Below are 16,186 nucleotides of genomic sequence, written 5' to 3' on the forward strand. Positions count from 1 at the left end.
CTCCGCCTTTATAGCACAGTCATATGTTTAAAATCAAACCCCTTGAGTTTAATATGGAAGCATAGTGCCCAAGAGTTCTCAGAGATCAGCCTGGGCATAAAGGAAAAGGCTTGTGGTAGTGGACAGCATTCAAATCCGTAACTGAAGCTATGGGGAAAAATAAGGAGCCTGCCAAGGGAACAGAAAAATTAAACGAACTAATGACTAAGTGTTGGTAAAAGCAAAAGAGAAGGGGAATGGCTGGAGTACAGCTTGTGCTCAAATGAGCCTGATGTCTTGGCTCCATTGCTAATAATGGAGCTAAGGGTAAAAACTGATAGGGTAAAAATCCTATTAACTTAATTAAAGACAGCATTCTACCCTAGGATTAGAAAGAAAAAAAGATCATCAATGGATTATTATATAAAGCAAGTTGTCATTCATTGCATGGGCATTTAGAGCTATCTCACTTCTATAAATGTTGATCATTTTGATCAAAGACTTAATCAAAAATTATTTAGACAATTATTTCCTGATTCAAAAGTATTCTCTAGTGATAGGAAACTATTATACAGAATCGTTAAAGCATGCTTAACTGCATGGTGTTAATTATGCAATGATAAATTAGTCTACCTTTCTTCATTAACAGCATTTTAGCAGCAGTTAATAGTATTGTTTGTTCTTTCTAGGCAGTGGAAGAGTAATAATGCTCTTTAGGCAATTATTTTTGTAAACTTAGTCTTTTGAAGTGGCCAGTTTGTATTTGATCTTTAAATCCATTCTGTGAACTTGTTCAGCTATAGTCATTTTAAGTAATTATATTAATTAAGAAGCTGACTTTTTGTATTGTTCTGTGGTGACTTGATTCTTTTTTATCTGACTGCATGGAATGATGGAAGTATGTAGATAATTATTGTGTGCTAGATAACAATTATATTGTGAGCAGGAAACTGAGAACTGGAACTTGGGGCTCCCAGTGTGCAGGAGACCCATTGTATGACCTCAGGGGGGCTCTTCCCTTTTTGTGTTTCAGTTTTTTCTGTAGAATAAAGATAATACGGATTTAGCTCTTATGGCTATCTTAAAGCTTAATGCATATTTGTAAGCAGCTGTGAGTTAGGAGTGGAAATATGTTATCCCTGGGTCAACCCTCTTTTTTTTTCGGCATTTCTTACTTGAGCAGTGTTTGGAATGGGGGCAATATTAATGCCTCATTCAGAAAAGAGGGAAAAACACTCCCCAATGGGCAAAACTTGGAAACCACACAGCTGAGAAACTCCAGGATACACGAAAAAGATTATTCTGCCACTTTCTTTTCTTTACTTCTTCAAATTCTCTATCGTTTTACCTCCATGTATCTAGGAAGAAAAGAAGGTGTCATTTCAGCCTTATTTATATGTCATGCTCTGCTTAGCACTAATTTGCTTGCCCTGATAAGCCCTTCTCTGAAAAAAAGATATAAACTCTTTGCTATTTGGACATTATGTACTCTTTCATTGCTTGTGTCTCACGTTTCACAAAACATGACCATCTTTCCAAGTCAGTGGGACACGGTCTACTCCTAATGGCCTAGGGTGGGAATCAGCATGATGGTTGCCGCACTCTTGTGATGACCAGCTGCTGAAATATGTAGGATGAAAATAATATTCTAGTGAGTTTAAAATAAATTTTCAAGAATAATCATGTAAATATACTGTGTGGGCTCACTGAGGCACTTCATTAGGTTTGTGTGATGGAGGCTTAAAAGCCGGTATTTTTCTCCCCACTCTAGAACCTGTTACATGACTTTGAAGCCTGCTATTTCTCATGTTGTTCTCAGATGGGAAAAAGCACACAGTTCATAGCAGATGTTTGGCTAATAGTGAAATTTTACTGGTGTGGTTTCCAAATCTGTGGTGATCCCAGCTCATGAGGTTTGTAAACCAGAAGCCACGTTTAATAACATTTAGATATTTGTATCTGAGTTTGTCCACCTGCTTTTTCAACTGACATAAAGTATCTGCTAGAAATAAATTCCCCATTTATCCTCAGTGTCACTTTCATTCTGAAGCCTCTCAGTACAGAGAGGAGGATGTGCTTACATGTATCAACCCCTGTGCCCCACACTCAGTGGAAAATAAGGGGTTAAGCCTTAGCAGCCTGTGCATGATGTGAGACTAAAGCTGTTAGAAAGCTGTCTGTCTAGTAGCTCCTGGGCTTTTCATCAGTTCTTAATGACATGTTATTTTTTTAATGGGATGTTATTTTCAAAAGAGATTTAAACAGTTCTGGGATTTGTAAGAAGTTCCTGCAGTACAGAAATCTCAGAAGATAGCCTGGAAATAAAAATATGTATATTTACATTGATAAAAACACATACATGAGATAAAGCTTTGGCACAGTGCTTGATTTTGTTGTGTGTACGATTTTGACTGCCCTTAGTCTGAAAATGCTTCCTATAGCTTTTATTTACTGAAAGAAAAAAATGGTAAGAAAAGCCGTTTTTCTCTGCAGTACAGCACAACACAGGATGCCTATAAGCACTGTATGTCTTCTATTACTTAAACTTGAATCATTCATCAAAACTGCTCTGAAATAGCTATTTCACATGTCACACTAAATATGCCTAATTTTCAACACAATACATAGAGTAGCTACACTGAAAGGAAAATTCAGTATTTGGAGTGACAAAAAAAAAAAGAGAATATGAAAAAATCAGAAGGAAGACTTACCAATGGAAATGGAGGTTACATTATTACACCAAACAGACTGTCCAAATATGCTTTGTTTTTTGGCTCAGATCAAAAACAGCGTACTTGTCATCAACATTATTTTGTGTAACAAAGTGTACAGACTATAGTAGTATTTCATTAAAAAAAACCCACATTTTATTTATTGCCTTTTTTAAAAGGCAGAGGTGATCCAGGAGAAATGTACTTTTTCACTGATATTAGAATCTGAAAATAATACATCAGTTAAAGAACCCTTTTACTTATTCCCTGAAAATTTGTACTATGCCAAAGCTGAATTATTGAATTTTCTCATTTCAAAAATAGTCTTTGCATAAAATAATGAACAGCATTTGAATCTCTAAATCACAAGCTTATTTCCAATTGTTGCTGATGAAAAGGAGTACAGGCTTTTATGAGACCTGTTTTTTAATGAACAGATTGGTACATGGTGTACTACTTTTTTAAAATGAGAGGGAAAAAAAGCCTATTTCTCATACTGTATGCACTATTGTAATGTCTTGATCTAGTTGTGCTAGGTTATTTAGGGGCACAAAGTAAATGTGAAGTGCTTTGTTTTCTCTTGAACTTCCAAGTGATTACTGCATTCTGTCTGTTGTGAGTGGCAGTTCTAATGACCATGTACCCTCTAATAGTATAAGGGATCATTAGAAAATACAAGAAACAAGCACGTAACTTAAGTAAGATCAGTGTAAGTATCAACTTCAAATTTAAAGAGACTTCTAGCGTAGGCTTTTCTAAGCCATTAAAATTCATTTTGAGTCCTCTCTGCATGCCTCCTATTGATTTGACTTTGCTAACACAAGAAGTGGTCAATTTTTTTTTTTTTAGGCCCCTAAAACAAACCCCTCTTTTCCACTTCTAAGCTCCTCAGTTCTCTCCTCTCTCCTCAACACACAGTGTTTTAGCATCCTTAAACTACCCCACAGTTACCACTTACTCTCTTGTGATCACTGCAGTACTCATGTCCAGGTAAATAGTTGCTTCACATAAACACAGAAGTTTTGTAGAAGGTGAATAGTGAGTCCAAAGTTTATTAGACATGTGCAGCTTGTGGCGCATGAGATAGATGTCAGCAGCAAATAGAGCATGTCCCATTTATTGCTTTTGATTTCCTGTCTGTGGAAGGTCTAGATCTATAGTGTGAGGCTACACACCTTTGAAACTTGACCAACAATTTTGCAAGCCATAAATACCTTACTCAGAAAGTTAGATGGGGGTCCTACTAGTGCTTCATAGAGAATTAAGACACTGATAGATGAGAAAAACAGTTGAAGTCAGTTAGTGGTAGTACTACTCTGTAGTATAAGTGGGTCAATATGAGCAGACTTAGTGAAATCCTTTGAAACAAAAGAAATTATTAAATCAGTTACTATTTAGGTCAATTACTCAAAATAAACCATTCATAGAGTGCCCTTGAGATAGGCAAGTCAAAAAGTATCAGGGATTTTAAACCCAAATTGAATCTAACCATTATTCTCGCTTACCCAAAGCTATCAGATTTTACCTTTCAGGAATAGATTGCATAAAGATTTCACATTCTAACAGGGAAGGTATTTAGCATAGAACTGAAACAGTATTTCATCTATTTAAGATAAGTATGTGAAACAAGTTTTCTTAAAGTGTGTTACAATTTCATTTCATCACATTTCAAGCCGTGTATGGTGATACTGTTGTCAGAATCTGAAGAGCAGTTTGTTGCCAGTTCTGTGGAACTGTTGTTGCCTGACTGCTTTGAGGATTTCTGTGAACAAAACAGAGAGGAGAATGAGAGGAGAATCTGTGAGAATATTTTGTTGCATTTAGGTATATGTATTTAGTCTCAGATGCTTGGGATCTCTCCTCAAGTTAACAGAAAAATTAGGAAAAAGTTAAGAAGTACTGTAATAAATATGAACATGTCATTGAATAAACCCCCTCAGAATGTTTTCACTTTATCTGTAATATTTTTAAGCATCTTTTGAAATTTACTAAAGTTCAAGAAATTTTTAATAGTATTATAAAGGTCAAATCTTTCACCAAATTATCAGTGTCTGATTCTTGTAATGAGACTTTCCATGAGAAAGCTCAAAGTAAAGCTGTTGGAATAGATTTATCATATTTCTACATTTATTTCCTTGTGCTTCTTATGGTGCCGACCATGCAGATGTTGATGCCTTATATTCAGCACATAAGGGTTGCTGGGGAATATTCTTGGCATTATCAACATTAGAGCATTGTCTTAGTATTTCCTTTTATTTTTGTAGTTGTAATTGCACAAAACAAAATAATATTTATTGAGGGAAAAATTAAAAAATATCTGTTTTCTTAAAGAAGATGCTTTAAGAAGCTGATATCATGGAAAGAATCAGAAGGTTTGGCTCAGTCATTGTGAACTCTTCTTTTAAACTGTAGTAACAAGGAATTAAATGTTCTTTCCAAAACAACAGAAATCAGGCCAGACAGCTTAAAGTTTAGCAATCATAAAAACAAAAGCTGTTTGTGATCTGATAGACTTCATATGGAGCAATAGGCTTTTGCATTGACCAGTAGCACGAAGACATCCAGAGAGTAACTGGCAGGTTTTGCTCAATATGGTGCTGCATTCACCTGCTTCTGTGTTTTATACTTGTGATCTATTGATACTTCAGTTTGATGAGATAGCACTGGACTGGGATCAGAGAGCCAGGCATTGTTAATCTAAATGATCATGTATCTTCTCAAACTTCAAGCAAGTGTTTGTGCCACCAGTGTTAATATACTTTACAGTTTAATAAATATTACAGGATCAAAGAATTGAACTTAATTTGGATATGGAGAAGTCAGCTTAGCCACTGGACAGTCAGAGAGGTGAGAAATGGGAGTATATATTGAGTCTTCTGTTATCTTTAATCTAAAATTCTAAACTAACCCTCCCAGTTTTAAGGGCTGAATGTCTTCTGATTTTGTTTTGGCTTTTCTAGATGTGTTGTTTTGTGATTTTTGTGGTCTTGTTGTTTTTTCCTTTTCTCCCCCTCTGAAATGTACCATCATGGTTAAAAATAAGAGAGAAAGGAGAAAAAAGTAAGCATGTTTACACTTTGTGTTGCTCACAGATTGCAGAGTATCTGTGCGTGGCTTAAAGCAGCTGTTTCTCCTGGTTACCTAACTTTCTTCTTTGAAATATAGAAAGAAAAAAAAACAACCCCAAAACCAAAAAAAAAGCAACCCACAACAAGTCTAAATGTCAGAGTCTAAATGAAGCCAATAAACCTTTTCTCAAGTTCACTAGTTCCTCTGGCCAAGTACATTTGTTCTCTCTTAGGGACAAAAGCTATTCCAGCCAAAAAGCCATGATTTAGGCAATACTTAAACCAATGTTATGACCTCCTTTCCTATCAGCTCAAACAACTACAACAGTGAGAGACAGGGCTGCCTTCTGGGGTTTCTACCACGACTGGTTTGTTACCTTGGTGGTAGACTTGTCAGAAGCAATAGTATTGCTGAAGCGCTTTTTTGTAGATTGAGATTCTGGCCCGAGACTGGGTGCAGCTGGTGTGCAGGACCTACTCCCATTCTGTGGGGAGTGCTTTTGAGCATCCTGTAATGACAATGGGAAAGAAAATGTCTTCAACTGTCCCAGCTAGATTTGCCAAAACCATTTCTTCACCTTCTTAGCCAGGAATAGAAAAGCAGAGGTTTAGTTCTGATTTTTGCTTGTTAGCAAATGTGGGTATTCTTTGTGTAGGTAGATTTCCTTCCCAACAAAAAGCTTTGTCATGAGGGTTTCTCAGGACTAATACACAGACCTGGGCATGGGATGCCATGAAAAAAAGACACACACCCAAATAATACCAACTCAAAATAATGAGTACCCCAGTGGTTAGGGTGCTTATGCTTAGTGTATTTCTTGCTTTCAACAGTATCTTTCATTTTGTGGTTTATGCATGTTAACTATGCATATATTAAAGTATATATGCCACAGTAAGGGTGTCCTAATTAAGCAGAATGTAAGAATCTCTCTTTCTGCTCCAGTGAGCAAGAAGATATTTTTTACACAATTTTCAAGATCTCCAGCTGCTGAAATGGATAAACTGGTCTTCTTGAGAGATTGTGAAGAGGAGCTTCTAGTCATGTTCTGTGGTGCCCAAGAGCAGCCAATTCCTAAAGTGTTTTCAGAGAATAATGAAAACGCAGAAACATCAAGGCTGGAAAGGACCTCTGAGATATCTGGTCCACCTTTTGTTTGGAACAGGGGCTTCGATTACATTATCCAGGGGCAATAGAATCAGCTGCTGCTTCTGAACACATTGTTCAGGGATAACATACATCTTTGTGATGCATCAATGCTGGATAGGAATAATTTCTTCTATGCAACTCTCCTGCATGCTTCTTTCTTAATTGCAAGCCCTCCTGTAGGAAGAATGGAAAGAATTAAAGCTGGTTTGAGTCTGTTTTGCTTTGTACTGTTGCAGGGACAGGAACAAATACGATTCTGTCAGTTGTGTGCTGTTATCAGTGCTCATTCAAAAATCAAAAGATAACAGTGGTTTTGTTTTATCCTTATTTTTTAAACACTTCAACAAGATGATAATTTAGATACAATGCCATTCTCTTGTAGCATTTTATTTTCTTCCCCCACCCATTCAGGGTGATTATTTCAATTTCTAAGGATGCGTCATGTGGGTCTTCTCTTTCTTCTCGATCTGTGTCACCTTGTTCTTCAAGGATAATTCAAGGGAATTAGAATAAAACAAACTCTAGTAACAACATTACTCACTCTTTTGTTATCCTTTCCTGCTTTAGGTGACAGTGACTGGCCCCAAATATAAGAGTGGCTTTTCTGAAAACACCCTACCTGACTCAGAATAATGGATATCAAAGACAGAAGACACCGTTCTCTGACCAGGGGCCGGTGTGGAAAGGAGTGTCGCTATACAAGTTCTTCACTGGATAGTGAAGACTGCAGAGTACCAACTCAGAAGTCTTACAGCTCAAGTGAGACACTGAAGGCGTATGATCATGACACCAGGATGCACTATGGAAATCGAGTTTCTGACCTTGTTCACAGGGAGTCGGATGAATTTCCAAGACAAGGTTTGTTTAAACGTAGAACTGGTTTCTTTACAGTAATCCTCAGTATACAACCTCTGTTGCTTGTTAAAGTAACCGGTGTTATAAGGAGGTTTAATGAAAGAACTGTAGGAGAATGGATACCATTTTACCATTTCAACTGTTTTGTGTTAAATTACGTACTTTTCTCAGAATACAACACTGTTATGGTAAAATCCCATATGGCCAACTTATATTCACTATTAATCAGGTGCCTTGGAATTCTTTTCCTGCTCCTAACTGTTATAATTTAAGTGTGGGAATGGGAGTGTTGTTTCCTCTGCTTTCATTTTGTCACTGCTTACTCCTCCTTCTCACTCTTCACCTCATATAAACTGGAAGGAGGAAACCTGTTTAATTACACTTATAACTGGCTCTAATGTTATTGCAGCATTGAGATCCTAGAATATTTGAAATAACCTGCCTTTGTGAACTTGTAAGCATGGTGAAGCAATCTCTTCTTTTATAAAAGGCTTCTTACTTTAAATACGTGTTATGTCCAATAACTAAATGTTTTACTCTCATTCAGGTATTCACTTATCTGAATCAATCAGAAGTCAAGTGTGTTGAAGCCATTAGTAGATATTGCTTCATAGGAACAGTATCCAATCATCTGGTTAACTTGACCAAATAGACCTATTAAATTGTCATTCAGCCAACAATTAGATATGGGTTTTAAAATAAATGGCCTGGTTTAGTTTTAGTTGAAGAATCAGATATGCTTTATATCAAGTAAGGTATAGGCAGTTTTGAGATAGAAATGTACAGCCCTTTGTGCCCCCTCTATGGAAGGCAGATTATCCAGTAAAACCTGAATTGCTGAAACTCTACCACTTTATGTATGTGCTTGTTAAAGCCATGTGATAGTTCCCTACTGCATATTTCTGATACTGTGACTCAAGAAATTCTAAGTTCTTACGCTTCTCTGTGGAGATCGTTCAATGAAAGCTCTTTTTTATATATATATGATATCATGTCACTCAACTTGTTAAAGCATTCTGCCAGCAGTCAGTGTCTGCTTTCACCTTTAAATCAAAATATCTATTAATTAGCATCTCTAATTAAACCCTTGTCTAATCCCTTGTTTCTCTCACATCTGTGTACAGACATTTGGAGGTGTTTGCATTGTGCTTGATCTATCAAACATCCAGTTCTGTTTTCTGAGGTAATCCCTGTTCTTGTAGGGTCTGTCTTTACTTATAGGTATTTAACTAGAGAGAACCCATCAAACTGCAGCTAAATCATATGAGCTACCGGAGCCATTTTCACTGTGGTTTGTTCAGCCTTTGTGTACAGGAGTCATCTAAATATTACTTTTCCCTATCTGGATGATTGATGCTTCAGCTCAAGTGCCTCATTTTAGTTTCCAGGTCATTATTCAGCATTTCATGAGGGTGTTCTTTTTCTCTTGATTACTGATTTGACAACTGTTCATCCTCCTCCTGCTCTTAATGTGTTCTTATCTGCCCTCTTTATGAAGGGGACTGCAAATTGTTGGTAACTGAATTGAAACACTCGTATTATGTTTTTTTCCCCTTTCCATTAGTGTGTGGTGTTGTGTCTCAATGAATAACATTTATTTTAGAAAGCCAAAGTCAGTTTTTGTTAAATAATATAGAATCACAAAATTGTTTAAGCTGGAAAAAAATCTGGAAAAAGTCATGAAGTCCAAACCTTACCCCAGCACTGCCAAGTCCACCACTAAACCATGTCCCTCAGTGCCATCTACATGTTTGTTGAATATGAGCAGTAAGTCCTTCTTTTCCTGCTTTTGTTAAGTTTAGAAAGCAAATTTCTTAAGAAAATAAGTCTGTATAACAATTGCTTGTATTTGAAAGCTTGGGTATATTTCTGGGTGTACAGTTTCTCTACTGACATGAAATCTGAGATAACTGGCAAAAATTAAGTTAAGGCTTAGTACATGTTCTCACTTTCTACTTTAATGTTGTAGGGATAAAAATGTGGTTCACATAGTAGAAAATCCTGTTCATTACATCTTATACATGCAGTTTCCAGCTGCAGACATCTAGGAGTTTATACATGTAAATTTATTCTAAATTTGAGTGGGTGTTTTGATGGGATTAAATTCTGTAGGAAATAAACATGCTTAAAATAAATAGTCTTTAGAGAATTTTTTATTCTTCTATTATAAAAAAAGCTTGACATTTTTAAGCAATTGTAGATATCTTCTTCAATATTTTGTCTCTTCTGTTAGCAAAGCTACATGCATTTGACTTACTGAAAAAATATCTGGTTTAACCATGGTACTGGAACTGCTCAAAGAAGTTGGTTTTAGCTGCTGCCTGATCATACATTACTCAGTTATGAAAATCTGTGAAGCGTAAGACCAAGTTGTACTACTTCCATTTTTGTTTATGATGGCTCGACAGTGGAATGCTAATAATAAAAACTATATTCAGAGCTCAGAAGTCTGAAACAGATCATTTTGTTTGCCTTAGTATTTTATTGTCATTCGGTTCTGACTTGATTGTCTTCATGAAAGAGTAGATCTCCGAAATAGAAATCCCTCTGGAAGCTAGTGTGAATAAAGCATTTGATAGGAAAATTAAATGTTGTTGGAAGTTTAGCTCTGAGAATATAACTTTAAAGCTTGTCATCATTTGCATGTTTTGAAATAAGCTTATTTACTAATTGCTGACCAATGTGCCTACCAAAGTATGTTCCTCTTTGGTGTAGATGCTGCTTTCTGGCGTGGGATTTGGAAGTTTTGGTATAAAGGATTGATGGATGACATGACTGTATATTACCTGAAGCTCCTTAGTCTGGCATAACTTTTACTGTGATCTTTTCTAAGATGTTTACCTGTAATTTTTCTAAATAATAGAATCCCACTTTTAAAGTTGTTTTTAATGTATCGGTAATAATATTTGTACAAAGTGATCCAGGATAAGTTTAGTATTTTTGTGTCGAGCTTTTTTTCCAGCCATCTTCAAAACAGGTGTTCAGGTTCTTGGCTAAAATGACAGGTCCATGCCATTAATTTGTCTTAGATTTTCCCTAATATAGTAAACTATAGATAGAAATGTATTCTTAATTCAGCACCTGCACTGGATATTCATTAGTCAATCAATCTCAAAAATGCAGCCCTTCAGTGAATCTGAGAGAACGTTCAAACATCACAAGATTTATTTAAAGTGGAGGAGTCCTTTTTTGAATGCTGTATTTTAAGATGAATAGAAACTTTTATACTTTCTACTAGGATATGTCAAAAGCTTGACAATGATTCAGCCACCTCTGAATATTTGAATATTTTACAATCTTCTGGTAATATGTGAATTTTCTCTGTGCCATGTATTTTTCCAGCAAAGAGAACCAATTATCAAACTTTAACTTTTTTTTTTTTTTTTTACTTTTTTTTTTCTTTTTGAAGAAAATACCTTCTTTCTTACTTCATCTGCTGACACAGCACAGTGAAGGTAGATTTCCTGTAAGGCAAAAAAAAATGAGGATTTTAGAAAAGCTCTTTAAAGAGGTTGCTTTGAAAGGCAATTTTTCTTCAAGTATTCTTTGTAACCAAATTGTACTTAAAAGAACACTGTAATAAGTTGTTAAGAGTTTTAAACTGGGCTTCAAAGGGGTGATTGAAAACTTTGCTTTTCCAGAGTTCCCTGCTTGGCATTCATAGCTCATGGATTTTGTTTCTGCTTGAGCCAGGCTTCAGCTGATGCAAAATTTATTAGCCAATAGTTACAGTGAATGGACTGCTTTCTCATTCTCAGGTCAGACCTAGTTTAGCAGTAAATCTCTGCTGTGAAACGTTAGAACAACTACAGTATATGATTGAAGTTAGTAAAAAGAAGTCTAAAAAACTCAATCATGTTAAACTGGACCTAACAGCCTTCTGACATATTTTGGCTTTTTTACCACAGTTGAATTGCTTTGTGTATGTGACTGCATCTCTTTTTGTATAGTGAGATAATTTCAGTAATGAACAGCAGCCAATTCCTTTCTGTATGTCAGCTCAAATTCCATTTTTTATTCTTTTATATGTACAAACATGCTTTCTAATCTTTTCTAACACTATAGGTATGTTAACAGGAGTTAGAAACTAGTAGTGACAATGATTATAATAAGTTTCTTAGAACATCCCTTAAGATTGTCCAGTATTTTTATTAACATCAAATAGAAAATTGTTATATTGGTAGAATTCTCAGAGAGGGGCACTTGGGAAGTGTAATGCACTCAGTTTTCTTCTGCGTGCAGTTATGTTACCATGCCATACTACTCATATTCTCTTGGGTATTTCATACTGCATCTCTTTTCCATATATATTCAATAGGTTTCTTGAAGGAAAAAAAAAAAATCAATAAAAAAAACTCAAAACCCCAAATCCAAAGCAACCCAAACCAGTCTGATGAATCTGCCTTCTATTTTTTACAGCCTACTTTAGGGCAGCTCTGATTGCTGAGAAAAATGAATGTTGTTTTTACTTCTCGTTCTTCTTCACATCATAAATCTTTCACCAAATAATTTACTGGGACACATCCAAAGAAGCACATTGCAGTAGGAATGTTTCATGAGAGTGATTAAGCTTGTCCAGATTGAAAGTTATTGTGGTCTGGTATTCTGTGTTTGGCAGTGACTGATATGCTGCTGTATGGTGGGGCTAGTTGCTGTCACAGGTTCTCAGACTAACTAGGCTTTGACTTGCTGCTTCTATTCCCAGTAACACCAAAATTAGATTTTGATTATCTTGTCATCAGACACAAGTCATACTCAACTTTCAGGCTCAAGTCTGCATATCCCTTCCAAATCCAACTGAGTCTTACTCATTCTACTTTTAATATTTCTTTCCAGAACCTGTGACCTTTAGCAAATTAGATGCTCAATATGTACATTTGGATTAAAGACATTACAGAAAGCTTTTTATTGTATGCTGGTTAGAGAGGAAGCACATTCTTAGTTTGTCTGATTGGGTTTGGATGGCATTCTGCAACACATTGCTTTTCAGTGTATCCATACTCTTAAATAATCAAAGAAAATCCAAGGTAGAGGCAGGTGGCAGAAGCTTGGATAGGAAGCCCTTAATGTGGAATCAGATGCAGGGTAGTTTGTGTGGTGAAAAAGCCCTCAAGGCAAATTTCCTGTTAGAACTGGTGTACATGTGTAACTTCCACTGCTGATGAATCAAGATTTACATTGTTTTAATGGTTACCTAAGAGATACGTGATCCCAGTGTGAAATATTTATTCAGGTGAGACAATTCTAGAAAGCATGGCGTTAGTAAGAAATAAAGATTTATGTTTTAATATGTATACCTTATTTAATAAAGCAAAGACATTGAATGAAAACTCCCTCCCCTACCTTCTCCCTTCCCAAATTGTAAAAACTTATATGGTTCTTATTGTTAAGTGATTTAGAAACATGAAAGTACTTTTCATCTGTGCTTTCCTCTTTGCTGATATTGTAAATAATGGAGCTATGTAGCAGCATTATTAAAACAGCAAATAAATCAAAGTACAAAACTTTATAGCATCCTTCTCAAAAGTGCATTTAGGAAAGGAAAATGTAAGAAAGTCTAACCCAAAATCTAACATGCCTCCTCTCATTTATACTCTAGTGTCAGGTGGCCTTTTGAGCTGCAGGTATTAAGATCTGCTGATAAGTAGGAATTAAACTAAAACTTTATGTGTATTAGATCTGAGTCACAATTAACACAAAATCAAAAGGAAATCTGCTTGGAAGTGGCTTTTCAGGGAAACGTCATGGAATAGACTCTGTCTTCAAGGTTACTTCCAAGTGCAGACGCATGAATTGTTTTCTCTTGTTCTTTTGTGGGTTTTGTTTGTTGTTAGGGTATTTTATTTGATTGGTTTGGTTTTGGTTTGTATTTTTTTATTTCCTTTTGAGCAGCAAGCTCCCTCATTTGTGCATGGTAGTTTAAATCAGTTGTTCTGGTAATCTCTTACTTTCTGCTTCCGTTCCTCTGCCATCCTGCGTTCTTGGCATTTCACCACTTGCTATCTTCATACGCTGTGAGTCAATTTGCTGGGTGTGGCTGGTTGCTCAGACCTACTGGCAGTAATTGTTGAGTAGTCAGCCTGTCTAACACAGGCTTGTTGAATGAAGGTTCAACTCTTGCTCTCTTTCCTATCCAACTAGCTGAGCAGCTTCTAGATCAGCATCTTTGGTACTGCACGTGGGGAGGAAGAACCCCAGGTACCAGCACAGGCTGGGAGCTCACCTGTTGGAGAGCAGTTCAGCTGAGAAGAACCTAGGAGTATCGGGGGATACTAAGTTGACTAGGAGCTGGCCCTTGCAGCCAGCAGGGAGAAGAGTGTCCTGGGGTGCACGGGGAGCAGTGTGGCAGTGGGTTGAGGGAGGTGATTCCTCTCTACTCAACCCTGGTGAGGCCACATCTGGAGCACTGTGTCCAGTGCTCCTCAGTATAAGACAGGGGGCTCTGGATAGGGTCCAGCAGAGGCCACAATGGGTCTGGAGAAGAGCAGACTGAGAGGGGATCTCATCAAGGCAGATCAATATCTCAAAGGTGGGTGCCAGGAGGATGGTGCCAGACGCTTTTCAGTGGTGCCCGGTGCCAGGACAGGGAGCAATGGCCATGAACTGAAACACAAGAAATGTCACCTCAACATGAGGAGGAACTTTCCATTGCGGGTGGCAGAGCCCTGGCACAGGCTGCCCGGGAGGGCTGTGGTGTCTCCCTCCCTGGAGACATCCCAAACCCACCTGGACACGCTCCTGTGTGACTGCTCCCGGTGCCCTGCCCTGGCAGGGGTTGCACTGGGTGATCTCCAGAGGGCCCTTCAGCCCTGGTGGTTCTGTGAGTCTGTGATCTTGGCCAGTGAGGGCTCCTCTGAGAGAGCAGTACTGAATGGCAGGAGATGTATTTCAGCCTGGCAGTTCAGAGGAGGCCGTTGCAGTACAGCATGTTGAAGTATTTAAAATGTCATTGCTAAGGAAAGGATGTAACCAGCTAGCAAGCTAAATACACAGTGTAGTTGGTTAAAGTGTTACCGGGAATCTTGTCCTAGGTGAACGTAGTAAAGATGGAGTTGAGTAAAGTATTCTGTCCTGAAACTTTAGATAGAGAAACTATGGTGCTGACAGAGGATGCCAGTAATAATTAATATGACCAGTGCTGAAAAGCACAGTACTGTTCTAATATTAATATGTATTTGTAGAATAAACAACAACCAGCTAGACATAATATGTGAATTCTGTGTACACACACGGTTTCTGTTGGGGAATAATTTTTTATTCCTGTCAGTTTTTCTCTAGTGATCATTATTAAAAATCAGCATTTGTTTACAGTTTACATTGCAGAATCAGCATGCAGGGATTTCCCAGGCATCTACAGAATCATACAATCAGCCAGGTTGGAAAAGACCTTTAAGATCACCCAGCCCAATCATGCCCCAACAGCACTGCCAAGGCCACCCCTAACCCACAGCACTGAGTCCTCATCTCCACGCTGTGTGAACACTTGCAGGGACGGTGCCTGCAGCCCTGCCCTGGGCAGCCTGTTCCAATGCCTGAGCACCCTCTGGGGCAGGAATTGTTCCTCAGCTCCATCCAAACCTGCCCTGGGGCAGCTTGAGGCCGGTTCCTCTTGTCCCATCCCTTGTTCCTTGGGAGAAGAGAATGACCTCCACCTCACTACAACCTCCTTTCAGGTGGTTGTAGGGAGCGATAAGGTCCCCCCTGAGTCTTCTCTTCTCCAGACTGAACCCCAGTTCCCTCATATGTAAGTATATATAGATGTATGCTCCTTTTTTTCTAAAGAACTATTTAGCTTTTGAAAAGAGCTTCTGGGTATTTTACTGCTGCTGTACTGGACTCCTCATTAGTTGGTGATTAAGTTAAACTCAGTTCTATTTTTTTCACCATTTACAAAGTTACATGAGCATTATGCAAACTAGATAGAAAAGGGCATCTTCTAAAACATAGGCAGTATCCACTCATGTAGTTAGCACATGCTGTGAATGAAAGAAATTTTTTTAAAACCTTAGGCCTACTCTATAATAGGCTTAGTAGTTACCATTCTAATGCAAATATATTTTCAAAAGCACTTCAAAATTAATAGGAACTGCACTTCCTGTACTTTATAGTTCCAAATTTGTATCCGGGAAAAAGGTCTTGTGCTTTGAAACAACAAAGTGTTTGCTTGCCTTGTAATGCTAGGGCTGAACTGAATGTTGAAGGAAACCTTGCTGTACTTTTTAGTTCTCATCCCTTTGTAATATGTAACAGAAGTCTAAAACTTTGTATACTGAAAGTAGAAATGTTTGAGCCTATAAATCCTACTCCATTTTCTCATATACACTGCATACACTCTTCCAAGTTTGTAATATTTAGACACATCCATGTGGATGCTCATTCTCTTATTAAATTCATCATAAAGGGAAATAATGCACTCCAAGGTGATG

The 16,186-nt window shown here is 37.4% G+C and overlaps 1 protein-coding gene across 7 annotated transcripts in view; it reads left to right on the forward strand.

The window, feature by feature from the left end:
- The window catches only part of TENM2 (teneurin transmembrane protein 2), a 691,595-nt gene that overhangs the window by 147,831 nt on the left and 527,578 nt on the right, over positions 1–16,186 (forward strand). For all 7 annotated transcript variants that reach the window (XM_062629179.1, XM_062629180.1, XM_062629181.1 and 4 more), the window contains one exon: positions 7,473–7,763. In XM_062629179.1, coding sequence (XP_062485163.1) covers positions 7,538–7,763 — 226 coding nt within the window. In that variant the 5' untranslated portion in view covers positions 7,473–7,537. The remainder of the gene's footprint in view (positions 1–7,472; positions 7,764–16,186) is intronic.

The sequence above is a fragment of the Pezoporus occidentalis genome, unplaced genomic scaffold, assembly GCF_034315485.1.
Source record: "Pezoporus occidentalis ecotype Australia unplaced genomic scaffold, CSIRO_AGI_Poc_V1 ctg33, whole genome shotgun sequence".
Taxonomy (NCBI): domain Eukaryota; kingdom Metazoa; phylum Chordata; class Aves; order Psittaciformes; family Psittacidae; genus Pezoporus; species Pezoporus occidentalis.